This window comes from Panthera uncia, assembly GCF_023721935.1.
Source record: "Panthera uncia isolate 11264 chromosome A1 unlocalized genomic scaffold, Puncia_PCG_1.0 HiC_scaffold_17, whole genome shotgun sequence".
NCBI classification, from domain to species: Eukaryota; Metazoa; Chordata; class Mammalia; order Carnivora; family Felidae; genus Panthera; species Panthera uncia.
In genome coordinates this window covers 92,578,512-92,594,661 of record NW_026057577.1, presented here as the reverse complement: position 1 = coordinate 92,594,661, position 16,150 = coordinate 92,578,512, and the positions used below count along the sequence as shown (strand labels likewise).

Sequence of the window (16,150 nt, the reverse complement as noted above, 5' to 3'; positions counted from 1 at the left end):
CTTAAAGATTGCCCAGTTGACCTTATAATTTGCACAGACCAGCAGAGATTGAAATACTCTGCGTGTAAATATTAACAAAGATGTAGCTAGGGGAGAAAAGCTGCAAGAAGGTAATTGGTTTTACCTCTTTAAAATATGTCATTGTGAATATGGCTTAGCACCAAATTACCTGTCACTTAGCCATCGTGTTTCCTCAGTTCCTCTTGTAAACTATGTGTTGGAAGGGAGATATCCATACAGGGAAGGAGGATGGACTGTAGCTGTAATTTTATCTCTGGTGCTAGGTTTTTCACAGTAATAATTTAAAATTTATTAAATAAGAGGTGGAAAAAGACCTGGCAAATGAAGAAATGTGAGTATTATTCTTTTAAAAGCCGTTTTTTAAAACCATTCTCCTATGTACCTTAGATACTATAAGAAAGGTGGCTGTTTGTGTTTGATTAAATTATGGTTTTTCAACCAGATAATTGATATTATATATTACTGATATAGCAATTAATACTAAGGGGGAAAGTTACTGCATTGTAATTGTAGAGTATTTTACACCTGCCATAAGCAAATGATTCGTATCTATCTAACACAATTGTCCTTAGGAGTACCTAGTGAAAATCTGTAATCTCAGAAAATATGTTATCTTGTGTGTATTTCTCTAGAATCTAATGTGAAGTATGTATGTACATTTCTCTTTAGTCAATAATTGTATGCCAACAATCAAAAGTTCACAATCTTTCTAGTAAGTTAGAACTGCACCTTATTCTGAAGCATTCTAAAAAAGCATGAAGACGCAACAATTCATCATTCCTGGCAAAAGGACTTTAGCAAGTGTCTTTGCTTTTTTGGTATTGCTTTGCTATGACCTATCTGCATATTTTTGGCTAGTCCTTTAAAAAGCATGCCATTATTTCTTGAAAGCACAGAGACAAGGCATATCAGAGCCAACTGAAACCAAACTGATGTTAAAAAGCAAGTATTATGTCAGGATGGCATATGTCAATCCTTTATCCTGTTCCTACTGTTCCCCTACCTGTCAGAAACCAGGGAAGCAGAATCATTCTTATTTAGAACTCCTAGGACTTGTTTCTCTTTATTTGAGCCATGTGCAATGGAAACTCTAGTCTGAATGTAATTTCATGTATTTGAAATATGCTTGAAGTATCAGATGATTAATTATACATATGAGCAGTATTAAAAAATACCTAGATCTCCTATCTGTCACTTTAGAATTTGTTTTAAAAATGTTTATCGGGCACGACAGGAGATCGCAAACGTAAACCTCTATACAGGTATTTATATAAACTTACAGATACACACCCTGGGGTATTTTATTAGTATCTATCAGCCACTTTGCATGAAAAGAGAAGAGAGTAAGAAGTCTACGATTTGGGATGTCAGGATATTTTTTTGACAGATACAACTGAAATCTTTGAATCAGTCAGTGAATGAAATTAACTCTTCCTAACTGTCCTAGTATCTTTATTGTGAGAAATCAGCATACATATTTTATCGACACTTGTTTAATGGAGTGGCATTTTTTAAAAGGGATCATTATACTGCTGCTACTTCTAATAAATGAAAATGCTAGGCACTTTAAATCTACATTTGGTTTCTTTATCTACACGTATAGTCTGGTTTTTTGCTGTATTTCTTAGATCCCAGCGTTTGAATTTTGACGTATCATCTCCTAATGGAATTCTTCTCTTCAGAGAAGCTAGTAAAATGATTTGCACTTATGGTGAGTATCTTTTTCCATATTTGTCTCTGCAATATAACTTTATCTCTTTGGGGGAAAGAAAGATGTTAGTTATTTTGTTCTTTTGAACCTTCCTATCTGTATGAATTTGTGAAGTAGGTAATAGTGCAGAAAGCCAGGTAGCTATCAAATTGGCATCGGGAGAAGTAAGTAAGCAGCGTGCCTTTGACTACAAATCATGCCTGACCAACTTGATGAATTTCTTTTGGATAAAATTGCAGTGTCAGTAGGCAAAGGGAATACAACTAGATAGAATATTGAAAAGTTGTAGCGTATTCAAAATTGCGAAAAGTTACATCAGGGAATTTGCTATCATGGATCAAGGAATGCTTAGACCAATATGTCACCAGCACTGAATTTTGGAAAAATATCCTGCTAAAGGGCAGTAAACATTTTATTACAGGGAACTTTTGGGCATTGCACTCTTAGAATCAGAGTTCTATGGTAAAGATAGTCCTATTCGATTATTGTCACAAAATTTGTTTCGCAGTTAGAATCGAGCCTTAGAACTACCATAAACCCTAATACTTGCCAATTCTGACAGCTTCACCAATGAAATTCTCAACTCACTGAGACCTTTATGTATCCTGGGGATGGGGGTAGGATGGGTAAGAATCCTGTTCCAGTTTGCCGTGCACTGGCTGGCCTCTGCACAGTATCTTCTTGAGAGATGGTTTCCTGTGTCCTCTTACTCTCTGTTTTCTTTTTTGCCTGTCGGTTCTTGCTTTTCCAAATCAGTAGCCAACTCTGAGTACATTCAGTCTCAAAAATTGCCCGTGATTATCGTATTTCTTTTTGAGAACCTTCCAACAGACTTTACAAAATTTTGCAAAGCCTCTTTAAGACCGTGTGTATTTGTGCATATCTGTAGGAACAACCACTGGAAATGTATTACTTCTTTAAAAGTAAAAGCCTATTTAAAAAAAAAAAAAGGAGAAAAACAATTGTTTAAATTGTTTTCACTTTCAAAACCCGTTTTGGGACAGGAAGCTGTGTGCCTTGTAGGCCTCTGTTAAAAATGCATAGTTTTAATTGTGCGTTTGATTTTTAGAGTTTCAGATTCTAAGTGTGTGAAAACTACAGGAAGCACCTATTTGAGTCCGTAAACTTGCACTCTCCTATGTTCATCTGTACCAACAACTACATCGTCACCATTTTTGATCTGTTGAAAGTAGACACATTAGAATCATACAAAGTAGAAATGTTTTGCCTCTTAAAGGTAAAAATGAACCCCTTTTCAAATATTCTCAATGCAGTTTGCTTTACTTCCAGTGTATATCTAGTTCCTTCCATTGTCTTAGCATACAAAAATAACATGTCTAGACCATTTTCTAAAATGGTATCTTAGAGAAAGCATAGTTTTTGGAGATTAAAAGATCTGAGTACCAATCGTAGTACCAGCCCTTATCAACTCCATGACCCTCAGCCAAGACACTGTGTTTCTTTGTGCCTAGTTTTCTCACACACAAAATTAGGAATAATGACTCCCTACTGACCTACTTAGAATTCGAGATGGTTAGGTGAGCTACTCCAGGTAAAGGGCTTGGCACTGAGTGTGACATGGAATAGACATTTAACCAACATGTGTCTCCTTGATCCAGAGCCATTCTCTTATACTCATAGAACCAGCCTTCTTTGGACAGGGGTTCACTGACCACATCACTTTTTTGTTCAGCTCCTGCTTGGACCACGCTGTCCTGCTTCCTTCTGCCTGTAATAAGTGCTTAGCTTCCATTTACTCACTTTATTTTTTAAAATTTTTTTAATGTTTACTTATTTTTGAGAGAGAGCCAGAGCATGAGCAGGGGAGGGGCAGAGAGAGAGAGGGATACAGAGAATCCAAAGCGGATTCCAGGCTCCGAGCTGTCAGCACAGAGCCCAACGTGGGGCTCGAACTCACAAACCACAAGATCATGACCTGAGCCAAAGTCGGACACTCAACTGACTGAGCTACCCAGGCGCCCCCGATTTCCTCACTTTTTAAAAGAAAATAATATTTCTCATATGAAACAATGTATGTATATGTAAGAATTTCTTAGTAGTTGATAGAGCTTTAACTCTACGCATGTTAGATTTCTGTTACCAATCACAGTTGTATTTTCCTTCTGCTTTTTCTCACTCCAGTTTCTTTCACTGTGTGTAATTTTTCCTTTGGGACTTACTCACTATTGCGGTAGGACCGATCAGAGCAGTGATTTCTCTGCCAGTGTTACTGGACCCCTAGAGCAGAATGTATGGCCAGCCAAGTGACACCAAAAAGAATCTCAGAACAATGCCAAATCTGTAGGCTTCAAAAGCTACCTAGTCCTCTGTCCAGTTGTTTGACATAAGCAAAGAAAAGCATTGTAACAAAAGCTGAGGAAGTTAACTAAGTGAGGATCACATTGGAGGAAGAAGAAGAGGAGGAGACAGAGGTAGAGAGAGGAAGGGAAGGAAGACAAACAAGATGAAGAAAAAAGAAGAAAAGGAGTAAAGAGGGAAAAAAACCCTTCAAAGCATTCTTGAGAAGGAAAGCTAGTAAGCTTTCTTACTCTAAAGAGAAACTAAGGGATTAAAGTAAGGCATTGCACCTTGGCTTGAAATAATAATAAGGTAGCTTTGATTTTTTAATCAGCTATTATGTGCCTATTCCTATACTAGACCATTTATCATACATTAGCCTATCAGATCCTCAAGGTAGTAGTGTTATCGGCCACTCACTACTCATTTGGCCTTGGCTAAGTTGCTTAGCCTTTCTTGCTTCAGTTTCTTGTTAAACAGAGAAAAGAACACCTACTTCATAAGGTGGTTATGAGGATTCAGTTCAGTAGTGCATAGAAAGCTCTTAGACCAGTTAGCTTCTGTGATCACTATTATGAAGAAATTGAAGCTCATAGAGATTAAGAAACTTGCCAAATATTGCATAGCTAGCAAGTCGCTGAATTGGAATTTCATTCAAAGTCTATATAACTTCAAACGATAGTCTCTCCATATTCCTTATTGCCACTTGGGAGCTGCCACGGGAAGATTGTCCTTGAATATTTATGATGAAGCACTGTTCTTTAACGTATGGTGATTTCTGTCCTAAAACTTAAGGGAAATCAAAGGGTCAGTGGCAAAATGTCCTTCAACTTTGTCAGCAGTGACTTGGACACGTGCACTTTACATAGAATAATAGAAACATGTTTATCACCCTTCCCTGATTCCCGTGCTGTCCCCCCCCCCCCATCAGCCAAACTGATTTGATCTATCTTGACCCTCTGTAATGCCTTGTTACCCCTTCTTTTACCTCTGGAGTCTTTAATATGCTCATGGAGGGTGATCATGTGGTCTGCCATCCAGGAGGTTGGAAGGTGAGGAAAAGAGTGGGAGGGCAAAGAAGAGCAGCAGTGTTTATTTTTTTGGTAAGCCAAGCAGAAGGGAAGGGAAGCCCCTGGAAGAAAGAGGCCAGAACATTCTGCGATCCTTCTGTCCCCATCCCTCGCTGGGTTTCTTCTCTGCTCACCTCTCATGGGCAGTATTTGGGTAGTCAGTGATCGGGGCGGTGTAGAGTGGGGAGGACTCTTTCCCACATGCACTGATTTGTTGCATATTTTGTGGAACACCTCTACCTCGCTGCTCAGTGAGACTGGCAGAAAAATAATACTTTTGATATGCTGTTTTATTTATCTACATTCTGTCATGATATACTTTGATGTAAGTTTTTAATTTTGCTTCAGCTCTCAGCTGCTCTCGCCGTTACAGCTCAGGGTCAGCAATGAGGTTAGCCACAGTAGCACAAAACAATTTCCTGTTTGTACAGCCCAGGTAACATTTGGATGAGGATTAAATTTTACCACATTTTCTACTAGCCCAAGCCTATTATTTCTAATGAGTTTTAAATTGCTTCAAGAACGTGTATTTCAAAACTTAGTGCTGTGATCCATTCAGCCTGAGCAACTTAATAAAGGAAATTTTTTTCTTGAATTTTTGGTTAAAATGTTGCATGCAGTGTAATAAATGTTATTACTTTGGAAACCTACTTCTCTGTTTTAAGAACTGGACGTTTTTTATGCTCAATTTCCATTTGTCTAATCTTTTCTTCCTTTAGCCCCTGGGTCCTGGTATCTTTAGTGACATCTATTGGTTGAAGAGTGCACAGAAGGGAGAAATCGTGATAATTTTCATAAGACTAGGCAAAACGGAACTGCTTTTATTCCCTCCTTGGATACCTGATTTAAGAAAGTTCAGTGTGTGAAAATCTAAACTTTAAAAATGGATGGAACAGCCATAAGTATTCACTATATGTAAGAATTTACATCAGGGCTCTTTAAAGCAGTATATGCTCCAGGTGCATTTAAGGTATGACTTAATCACATGCTTAAATTGGATTGGTAAAGCAATGTACAAGCCACTGTTATTTATCGTGACCTAGAAAACAGACCATAGTTTTCTAACTGGCTTTTGCAGAGCCCTGGAGATCTGAAAAGGACCATAGTGGGCCTCCAGATAGCAGGGAGGACACCCTACTGCCACTTTGACCAGAACCACCCTGCTGTAGAGTTGCACCAGATTTGTTTGTAAAAGCGAATCACCTTTTTGACCACTTGTGGGGTTTTTTGTAAAAGAGCTTGAAAATTACTGGCATGTGCTATTAGAAGCATTGTGAGAACGAAGGATTATGATCATATATTTATGTTTGATTACCAAAGAAAAGCTGAAGAACACATTGGTCCTGAGATAACTAAAGTCTTAATAAATGTCTCCAGGAAATAACAGTTCTGGAAAACAAACTATCCAGGAACCATGTACGTGGCCTTAGATCTTACTGGAAACTTGGATGGGGACATAGAGTGTCAAAGTAGTATTAAAGTAAAGCTCATGATAGAATGACCGACACCTTGAGGATACCAGCACCAGGATCAGGTGGCTTACAAAAGCAAGACCTTCAGGAACATGTTCCACAGTAGATCCACACATACCAGACGTGCCCCCTTTTGCAAACAAGCAAATAATACTACATAAGCTATTAAATAAGGAAGAGTGATGTCCAACCAGGTGCTTAGGGTTCAGTGGATTCTTTCATCCATGCAGCTAACAGTTACTGAGCATTTACTATGTGTCCGATATTGTGAGAGTTACAATGGATAGGATAAGAAATAAGACACACAAAAAAGAATCTTACTGATTCTTCTCTTGAGGAACTTGAGTTCTTCACGGGATTCAGTCAAGTAAATGAAGACTTATGACGCACTGCGCTCACTTTTATACTTGAGAAGCATACAGAGTGCTATGGTAGCCCAGGAGTTTCTAACTCAAACTGAGGAGTCAAACAAGGAAGAACTTTTTTTTAAGTTTATTTATTTTAAGAGAGAGAGAGAGAGAGCATGGGCAGGGGAGGGGCAGAGAAAGAGAGTGAGTCCAATGCAGGCTCCTCACTGTCAGCATGGAGCCTGATGCAGAGCTCAAACTCACCAACCATGAGATCATGACCTGAGCCGAAACCAAGAGTCAGTTGCTTTACCAACTGAGCCACCCAGGCATCCCAAGGGACAATTTTTTACAGGAATAGAATAGGGCCCAGAAGTTTGAAGAGGGCATTTCAAGCAGACAGTAGCTGCTTTTACAAAATTATATAAATATAAAAAGTAGCATGGTCTGTTAGCAAACTGCAGAATTTCAGAATTGCTATAGAGAATAGAAAGTGAAAATCCTGATTATCTCATCATTCAAAGATAACCGTCATTATCAGTTTAGTGTGTGCTTTAAATGATTTTAAGTTTATTTATTTAAGTAATCTCTACACCCAACGTAAGGCTCGAACTCAAAACCTCAAGATCAAGAGTCATATGCTCTCTCGAATGAGCCAGCCAGGTGCCCTTACCATATCTTTTTAAATAGCTGCAAAGTATTACATTTTGTGGTCATATTATAATTTATTTAATCATTCACCTTTTGATAAATGTAATTTTTTTATACACATACAATTTTTCACCGTTACATACTTTGTCTCAGTAAGCAACTTTGACATGCAGTTTCATGAGCTTCATTTGTTCAACAAATGTACCCTGGGAACAGCAGACACTGTTATTGACTCTTTGGATACATCAGTGAGCAAAACTGAAAAAGGCATTATTTAGCATGTTAATAACTGGAATTTTAAAAAAAGAAAGAGAAATTCAGGAGAAGGAACAATAGAAGTACTAGGGATTGGGAAAGGTGTTGTAGTAACTTAAGTAAAGGTGACATTTGAGCAAAGACTTGCAGTAAATGAGGGAGTTAGTCATGTGAATATCTCTGGGCAGAGTATTCCAGGCTGAGAGAATACCGAGTTTTAGGGTCGTGAGGCACCAGTGTATCTGGCATGTCTGCAGAGCAGCAAAGAGATTAGTAGCTGGAGCAAAGTAAACAAAAGGGAAAGTTATAACAAGAGCAATGTCATGTAGTGTCATTCTTGTAGACAGTAATCAGGACTTTAGCTCAAGTGAAATAGAGGGACTTTAGAATGTTTTGAGCAGATGAATAACATTTGCTACTGGCTTTGACCAAGGTGATAGTGGGAGTGGTGAGAAATAGTTCGATTCTGGATATACTTTGAAGGTAAAGCAAATCAGATTTCTTGATGGATTGGAAATATGGAAGGATGAAGTCACCATTAACTGAGATGCATGTGACAGGGATCAAAAGTTCCATTTTGGTCCTGTTCAGTTTGAGATGTTAATTAGATATCCCAGTAGGAATATTGAATATAGACTTGGCTATCTGAGTCTGAGGTTTGGAAGTTAGGTCTGATCTAGAGAAAAAATGTGGAAGTCATTGACTCTCAGATGGTATTTAAAGCTGTAAAAACAAGGTAAGATCCCCTAGGTGGTGGGTGAATATGCATCTAGAAGACTTAGGTTTGAGTCCTGGGGCACTTCAGTGTCAGGGGTAAAGGAGAAGAGGAGCAACCAGCAAAGGAAAATGAGAAGGAGCAAGAACTGAAGAGAAGATCGGGGTATGTGCCTTGGAAGACAAGGAAGAAGAGGTAGCTAACTGTGTCAAAAGCTGGCAGTGAATCAAGTAAGATAAGGACTAAGAGTTAACCATTACATTTAGCAACAAGGCGGTCATTGGGAACCTTGAAAAGAGCGTTCTCAGTGGAGTGGACATAAAAGAGAATGAGAGGAGGGGTGCCTGCGTGGCTCAGTCAGTTACGCGTCCTACTCTTGATTTCGGTTCAGATCATGATCTCATGGTTCGTGGGTTCAAGCCCCACATTGGGCTCACACAGAGCCTTCTTGGGATTCTCTGTCTCCCTCTCTCTGCTTCTCACCCGCTCACTCTCGCTCTCTCCCTTTCTCTCTCTCAAAATAAACATTTTTTTTTTTAAAAAAGAGAAAGAATGAAAGGAGAATAAGACAATGAAAACAGTTCTTTGGAAGAGTTTTATTACAAAGGGGAGTACTATCTAGCAGAGAGGTAGGGCCAAGAGAAGGTGTTTTTTGTTTTTGTTTTTGTTTTTAAATGGAAGATATAATAGCATAGCCTGTATTTCAATGAGTTGATCTAATAGGAAAACAAGATTGCATAGGAGAAAAAGGAGAAATTTATTGGTGCTTTGTCCTTAAGCACATAAGAGGAGATGGCATATGTTGAACATATTGGAGGGTTGGCTTTTACAGGAGACAGTGTAACTGCAGATGCTGGTAGATAGGTAGATATTGTAATGAACTTTTAGAATTAGAATATGTGTCCAGAAGTGGATTTACACATTTTTTATATTTTTAATAAATATGACCAAATTGCCATCTAGAATGATTACACTAATTTATGTTCCCAACAATTTGCTTATTTTCCTGCCCCCTCATCAACACTGCATTGTTTAATCCCTTTCAATCTGAAACGGAAATACTATATTCCTTTCCACTCTTCATAGCTTCAATTCTGTCCCAAACCATTTATGTCCAGGGGCCTCGAAAGACAGAGTGGGTTGAGTGACCTAAAGTAAAGGAATGTCGGCAAGCTTGTGGTTCTCTTCCCATAACTGTTCTGATGATGAATGAAGACATTCAACCTATAGAGCTGTCAGCTAAATATCACCTTAAAATTTTAGAGATTAAGAGGGAAAAAGAAAACATAAATCAATGTAAGGGATTGCTTTATAAGCCAGGAAATAACATTGTTCGTACTAACGGTTCTTCCTGGTACAAGATACTACTATGGTATTTTATCCCTTCAGCGTTCTTTTTTTAAGTATTCTTCTGAGGACACAGAGAACTGGTAGACTATAGAGGAAAGAACCACACTGTGACCCCATACAGCCAATTCTCTATTGAAGGAACAGAGGGAAGATGTTCCAAGACATAGCATTGACCTTACTTTGAATCACATATTAGAAGGAAGTATATTATGCTACACAGCCAGCTTCAGCTCCCCCTCTTTTCCCGGCCATAGCCCCCCATGTGTGAACTTACAGGCTACTAGACTTGAGAAAGAAATGAACCCCCAGGAGTATGCATTGTCATATTTACATTTACTGAGTGAGCGCTGTGCCAGTTACTATGGTAAGCGCTTTACATATGCTGTCTCCTTTACTCCACATAAGAGCCTTGTGTGTTTTACGTACTTAAATTATCCTTATTTTATAAATGAGGAAACTGACTTACAGAGATTAACAATCTGCTCAGACACCGAGGTAGTAAGGAAAGAGGTAGGCTTCAACCCCAATCAGTATGACTCAGAAGCCCACCCGGTTCATTACTCCCTTATGCACAGTATTTCTGTCTTCTGTTAGAATACTGCCTTTTATATAGTTCTCCACCAGAGACCTTTGAAAGAAGATCACTCTTCTTTGGGTGTAGAAAGCCTCTTTTGAAGGAGACATTATAGAGTCAGTCACTCAGGGAAGAGGTGGGGTCTCAGAAGGAAGAAGAGTTAAAAAAAAAAAAAAAAAAAAAAGACCTGAAAGTAGATCTCAGGTAAACAGAAGTGGAGATTTTGCATTTTTTAATGTATATCCTTCTCTGAATCTAGATCTTGAGGATTGTCCAGAAGGGCACTTCTGAGTGCTGGAAGCTAACCCCAAAACAAAAACAAAAAGGTTTCTCCAAAAGGGACAGAAATAGAGGTTAAGAAAAGAGAACCCAAGCAATTAATATAAGCAAATGATAAGCTGAATTACCAGTCTCTGGAGTCCTCTGTGCTTATTTTTCAGGTTTTTTTCCCCTTATCATTTAGTGAGATTTCCTGCTGCAGCATGCACAAGAGTAAGAATGGCAGTGCTGTGGCACCTGTGCCTCCCACTGGAAGTTCCCCCCACTATTGCCTTCGGCCAGGTTATCCATCAATTCCCAGCATTCTTGTCCGGAGCCCCAGAGGAGCCTCCACACCCCTCTCTCCCAGGCCTAACGTTAAGAATGTACGGTATCTCATTCCCCTGCCCCCAATTATGGCATTTTAAGCTTTTTTGGGGGGAGGGGGGTTGCAATCCAATTTCAGTAAGTATTGTTCAGTGACACATACTGAATAAAGCTGAGTCAGAGTGAGTAAATGACTTGACCAAGCCTTCTCTTCCAGAGTCTTTCATAGCCACCACGGAATGCTGAGGTACCTGAGCACAGTGAGGTACAATTCTCTATTTCAAAAGTATTACTCGTTCTCCTTTTCAAAGGTCACAAGGCTACACTAATTAACTTGTTTAATTAAAATAAATTAACACAGATGTGTCTGACACAGGCCAAAAGACATGTATTTTAGGTTGCAACTTCAACACAGAGATGAAAGTTGTGATTCTAAATAAGTAATCCTTCTTGATGATAGGTTATCCAATCTTTAAATCAAAATTTTTGTGCCATCACCGTTCTTTGTCTGCCCATTCCATCTTTGCTGTAGAATATAAGACCTTTACTTCTCCCATAAGGACGTGAGCATAAAAAGGCCCCAAAAGATGATCCAGTTTTCTCCCTTTGACCTGGGCCTTTCCAACAAACCCAAAATGTGTAGTCCACACATAACCCCCAGATTACCCTAGCTCCTTTCATCACATGTAAGCAGTGCTTTCCTTTTCCGAGGACAGAGAGGACAGGGGAATGTCTACCTTGGTTTATACTGAATTTGAGGCAAAGGTAGAAAGGCAGTGGTTGAGAACTGTCTTCTCCTGCAGCATCTTGCTTTCGCGGACCTCCATACCTGTGCACATGATCTACCTAGCACACACTCCTCCCCCTCCGAGTCTTCCTGGAAAACCGGGCTTGATCCTTGAGAAATAGCCTGTTCTGTGAAGCTTTTCCCCACTGCCCTCCTGCCCAAGCAAAGTCAGTCTCTTCTTCTGTTCCCCTAACATTTTAACCCAATCTCTTTGTGTTTGTCACATTGTATGAAATCATTGATTTATAAATCTGTTTCTCCCACCAGACTGAACTTCTTCAGAACAGAGATTTTATTTCCTTTGTTTATCCCAGCACCTCACGCATAATAGCTGTTAAGTAAATGCTGTCATACTGAGTTGAATCTTTATGGAACTTACTCTCTAAATTAGGATGAGGTCATGAGAGAGGGTACGGGATTTGGTGTGGAGTAAATTCCAGGGTCTGTCTCATCCCTGTTAGTACACACGTGGTTACTGTAATATACATATCAGTCAGGATTCAAACAGGGAAAAACAAGCACTATGACACTGACAGAACAGGGAACTTGTTTTATGAATTCAGACTTTGTACAGTCTTGGGCAAAGATGGGAAAATAGGTCAAAGGGGGGAATTGAAAATTCAGAAGGAAAACCACTAATCAGCCCTCCTGAAACAACGGCCTGGGTGGACAAGTTGGAGCTTGCAGGGAATTCTAGCAGCTGGAAGTGACACTTCCAGCTGCTAGAATGGAACCATGAAAGGATGTGGGGTCAGAGGAAACTGGTGTAGGGTAGAAGTCAATGGAAAACGGCTGCCTTTGCATAGCTGCCAGCCTGGAAGTCTGCTGCAGAGTAGTTGGTGATGGGCTTGGAGTCATTCATCAGCAGGACTGGTGGTTCTAGACACAGAGGAGGAAAGAACACGGACAAACTGAAACCCAGCGGCATTTCTACTGTTTTTTCTCACTCTGGTCACAGTGACCTTCACAAAAGCGTGGCTGCTACTTCACTTCCACCTTACAAATCTCACACAAATTTCTCTTTTGCCCAATTCTAGCCCACAACCATAAAGGGAAATGCATTCTGGGAAAGTTAATTCTTGTGTAGCCAAATTGGCACAGTACAAAGCCACAACAATGTACCTCTAAATTTTGTAAGTTGAATTTAGTTTCAATTTTAGCAGTACTCACTTAAATAGGAAAACACAGAGCTAAGAAACATGTAGGACTTTATAGTTTTTTAAAAGGCATTCTTGGGTATTGCCTAAAAACATGCCTTACTAGCACACATTTCAGAAACAAATTGTTGGTTATAAATGCTAACCGGTATTAAAGTTTTTAAGGTGATTATATAAACATTTCTTTATCTTTTGATGGACAACATAGAATTTAAGTACAGTTTTAAAAATCATCTCTTGAGGTCTTCTGCAAAATGACGGAAGGAAAAAGGAAGTAACATTTGTTATGCCCTGTGCCAAGGATTTCTTGTGCGTCTTATTTCATTTAATTCATATACCAAACCTGCGAGGCTCCTAAAAGTGAAGTAACTCAAGATCAGATTCATGTAAAACTGTTGGAACTTCATCCCAGAATTTAGCATAACTTATATCTCAGTCTAGGCTTTTTCTCTTGACTTGGTTGTTTACTCCTACGTTTCTAATGTCTTGTTGAAGAGGAGATAACACATATATTAAAATATGTAAAGTGAACTAATCTTAAGAGTGCAACTCAATGAATTTTTCCATATCTACCTGCATATTCGTATAATCACCACCTAGATAAAAACATAAAACTTTGCCAGTACCCTTGATTGGTTTTCCTTGGGCCGTTTGTGCTTCCCAGGTAAACTGCCTTAAATATTTGCATTTTTCGTTACACGGATGGTGTAATTCTTGGAACAATGCTAAGAGGAGGTGAACATTAGCGGTGAAGTGAAAATGTTAAATAATGTGCCTTGAATTACATCTACTTATATCACTTTCTCTGTCTGCTTTTACCCTAAAACAGGTAATCAGATCCTGTCCCTTGGGAGCCTCTCAAAAGATCAGATTTATCCAATGAAACTCAAGGGCATCTCCATCTGCTATTCAGCTCTGAAATCTGCCTTGTGTGGAAATTATGTCAGCTTTGGCGTCTTCAAGTTGTATGGGGACAACCATTTTGACAATGTACTCCAGGCCTTTGTCAAAATGCTGCTGTCAGTGTCCCACAGTGACTTGCTAGTAAGCAATCGTGCATCACGGGAGTCTTTGTGTGAAATGTGAAGTAACACCACCACAGGCTTGGAGTGGTTACAGTGAAGCCCAGGGAGTTAGAATAGCACCAGAACATTGTTATGTTTTAGGACAGCATCTTGATTTAACTTGCAGAATTTGAACAACTATAGTGGCTGTGTTTCTATAATTAAATGTGCAGTTTTGAAAACTGCAGCTGCCACCGTCTGATGGATCGGTCCTCCAGAGTGCTCCAGGTTCTGCATCTAGAGAAAATGTCATCAGCAATTTCAACTGATTGCTTACAACTATACTCATAATTCAAAACAGGTCTGTCTCTTGGAGCAGAAATGCAGGATCGGCTGCAGGATCTTCTCCTTCCTTCTTCCTTCCTCCTCCTATGCCCTCTACTTCCCCTACTGTTTGGCTTTCCTTTGCATGAAAATTCTGGTGTGGCGGAAGGAGTGCTGAAATCAAAGTTGAGCGTGTGGGTGCATAGTCTCAACTCTGCCACTCACTAGTCATTTACCTTGAATAAATCACCTTCTCTATTTCTCCAGGCTTTAATTTCCTCACCTTTAAAATGAGTAAATTAAACAAAGTGATCTCCAGGTCCCTTTTCAACTCCACCGTCTAGTTTCTATGATCTATGTCAGTGGTTTTCAAACTTTGAGGCCCATCAGAATCACCTAGGGTGCTTGTTGGAAATTTAAATTTCCAGGCTCCTCCACTGAGCTGTGTCGTTATCACACTTTTTTTTTAAACACCTCTGCATGATTGCACAAAAGCTAATATATGCCCAATGTGGCTGCAGTAATTACTTCAATAACTGCCAAATTCATGCTCAGGTGTAGTTCAAGCTTTACCACCTGCTCCCTGCCAAAGTTGCAGCTAAGATCTAGGGGACTTTGGTCAGCCTGAGTCATCCTGGACAAGAATGGACTAGTGGCACCCTCTTCCACCGTTCTAAGTCTTTATGGAACCACATCTCCAGCTAAAGTGGTTAAGCCTCAGTAGTAGAACAGAATGCTCATTGAAGGCTGCCTGTGTGACAGAAATTACAGACTAGAAACTTGACTCAGATCAACCATGCATTAACAGACACCTCACTGAGAAGACACTTCACTATAGTTGAGGTCCACCAAAAAAACTGATTGTAGCTCCAGGAATTTCTCTCATCTTTTTTCTAACAGGCAATCAAATCTCTAATTCACTAATTCTCAAAATTGAGGATGCATAGGATTCCCTTTATGTATGTAAAATGCATGTTTTAGGACCTCATTCCAGAGCTTTTCATTTAGTGAGTCCGGAGTGGGGATCAGGAAACTGCATTTTTAGCAAGCACCCCATGTGACCTCATGGGGGTGGCCTTAATCTCACTTTAATAAATACTACTCTGGTTTATTTCTCTTATGAGTGTTGTGCTTCTTTCGTATTGGCTTGAGTTTCATTTGAAGTTTTCCAGGGATCTTTCTCATGCACTTATCTTTTGCTCATAGTATATAGCAAATATTAAGCCATTGACCAAATTATGATTTAATTAGATGGGCAGGCACTCTGTAAGTACAACAGACCATGATGCCAAATCCTATTATAACAGCAAAAGCTTTGTGTTAAAAAAAAAAAAAAAGGCTGCCTTACCACTAGTAATAACTGTTCAGAGTTACAATATTTCCAACCAGAAAATAATTGTCTTTTTTTTTTTCAATTTAAATTTCAGTTAACATGAAGTGCAGTATTGGTTTCAGGAGTAGAATTCAGTGATTCATCACTTACATACAACAGCCAGTGCTCATCACAACAAGTGCCCTCCTTAATACCCATAACCCATTTAACCCATCCCCTCCACCCACCTCCCTCTATCAACCCTCCGTTTTTTCTGTCTCTCTTGTGGTTTGTTTCCCTCCCTTGTCTTTTTCCTCCACTTCCCATAGATTTATCTGCTTTGTTTCTTAAATTCCACATATGAGTCAAATCCTATGGTATTTGTCTTTCTCTGATGGACTTATTTCACTTAGCATGATACATTCTAGCTCCATCTACGCCGCCGTTGCAATTGGCAAGCTCTTACTCTTTTTGATGACTGAATAATATTCCTGTGTGTGTGTGTGTGTGTGTGTGT

General features: G+C 39.3%; 1 protein-coding gene across 3 annotated transcripts in view; it reads left to right on the top strand.

The window, feature by feature from the left end:
* RANBP17 (RAN binding protein 17) overlaps positions 1-16,150 on the top strand; it is a 330,781-nt gene that overhangs the window by 272,449 nt on the left and 42,182 nt on the right. For all 3 annotated transcript variants that reach the window (XM_049647789.1, XM_049647786.1, XM_049647787.1), the window contains 2 exons: positions 1,650-1,732; positions 13,823-14,037. In XM_049647789.1, coding sequence (XP_049503746.1) covers positions 1,650-1,732; positions 13,823-14,037 — 298 coding nt within the window. The remainder of the gene's footprint in view (positions 1-1,649; positions 1,733-13,822; positions 14,038-16,150) is intronic.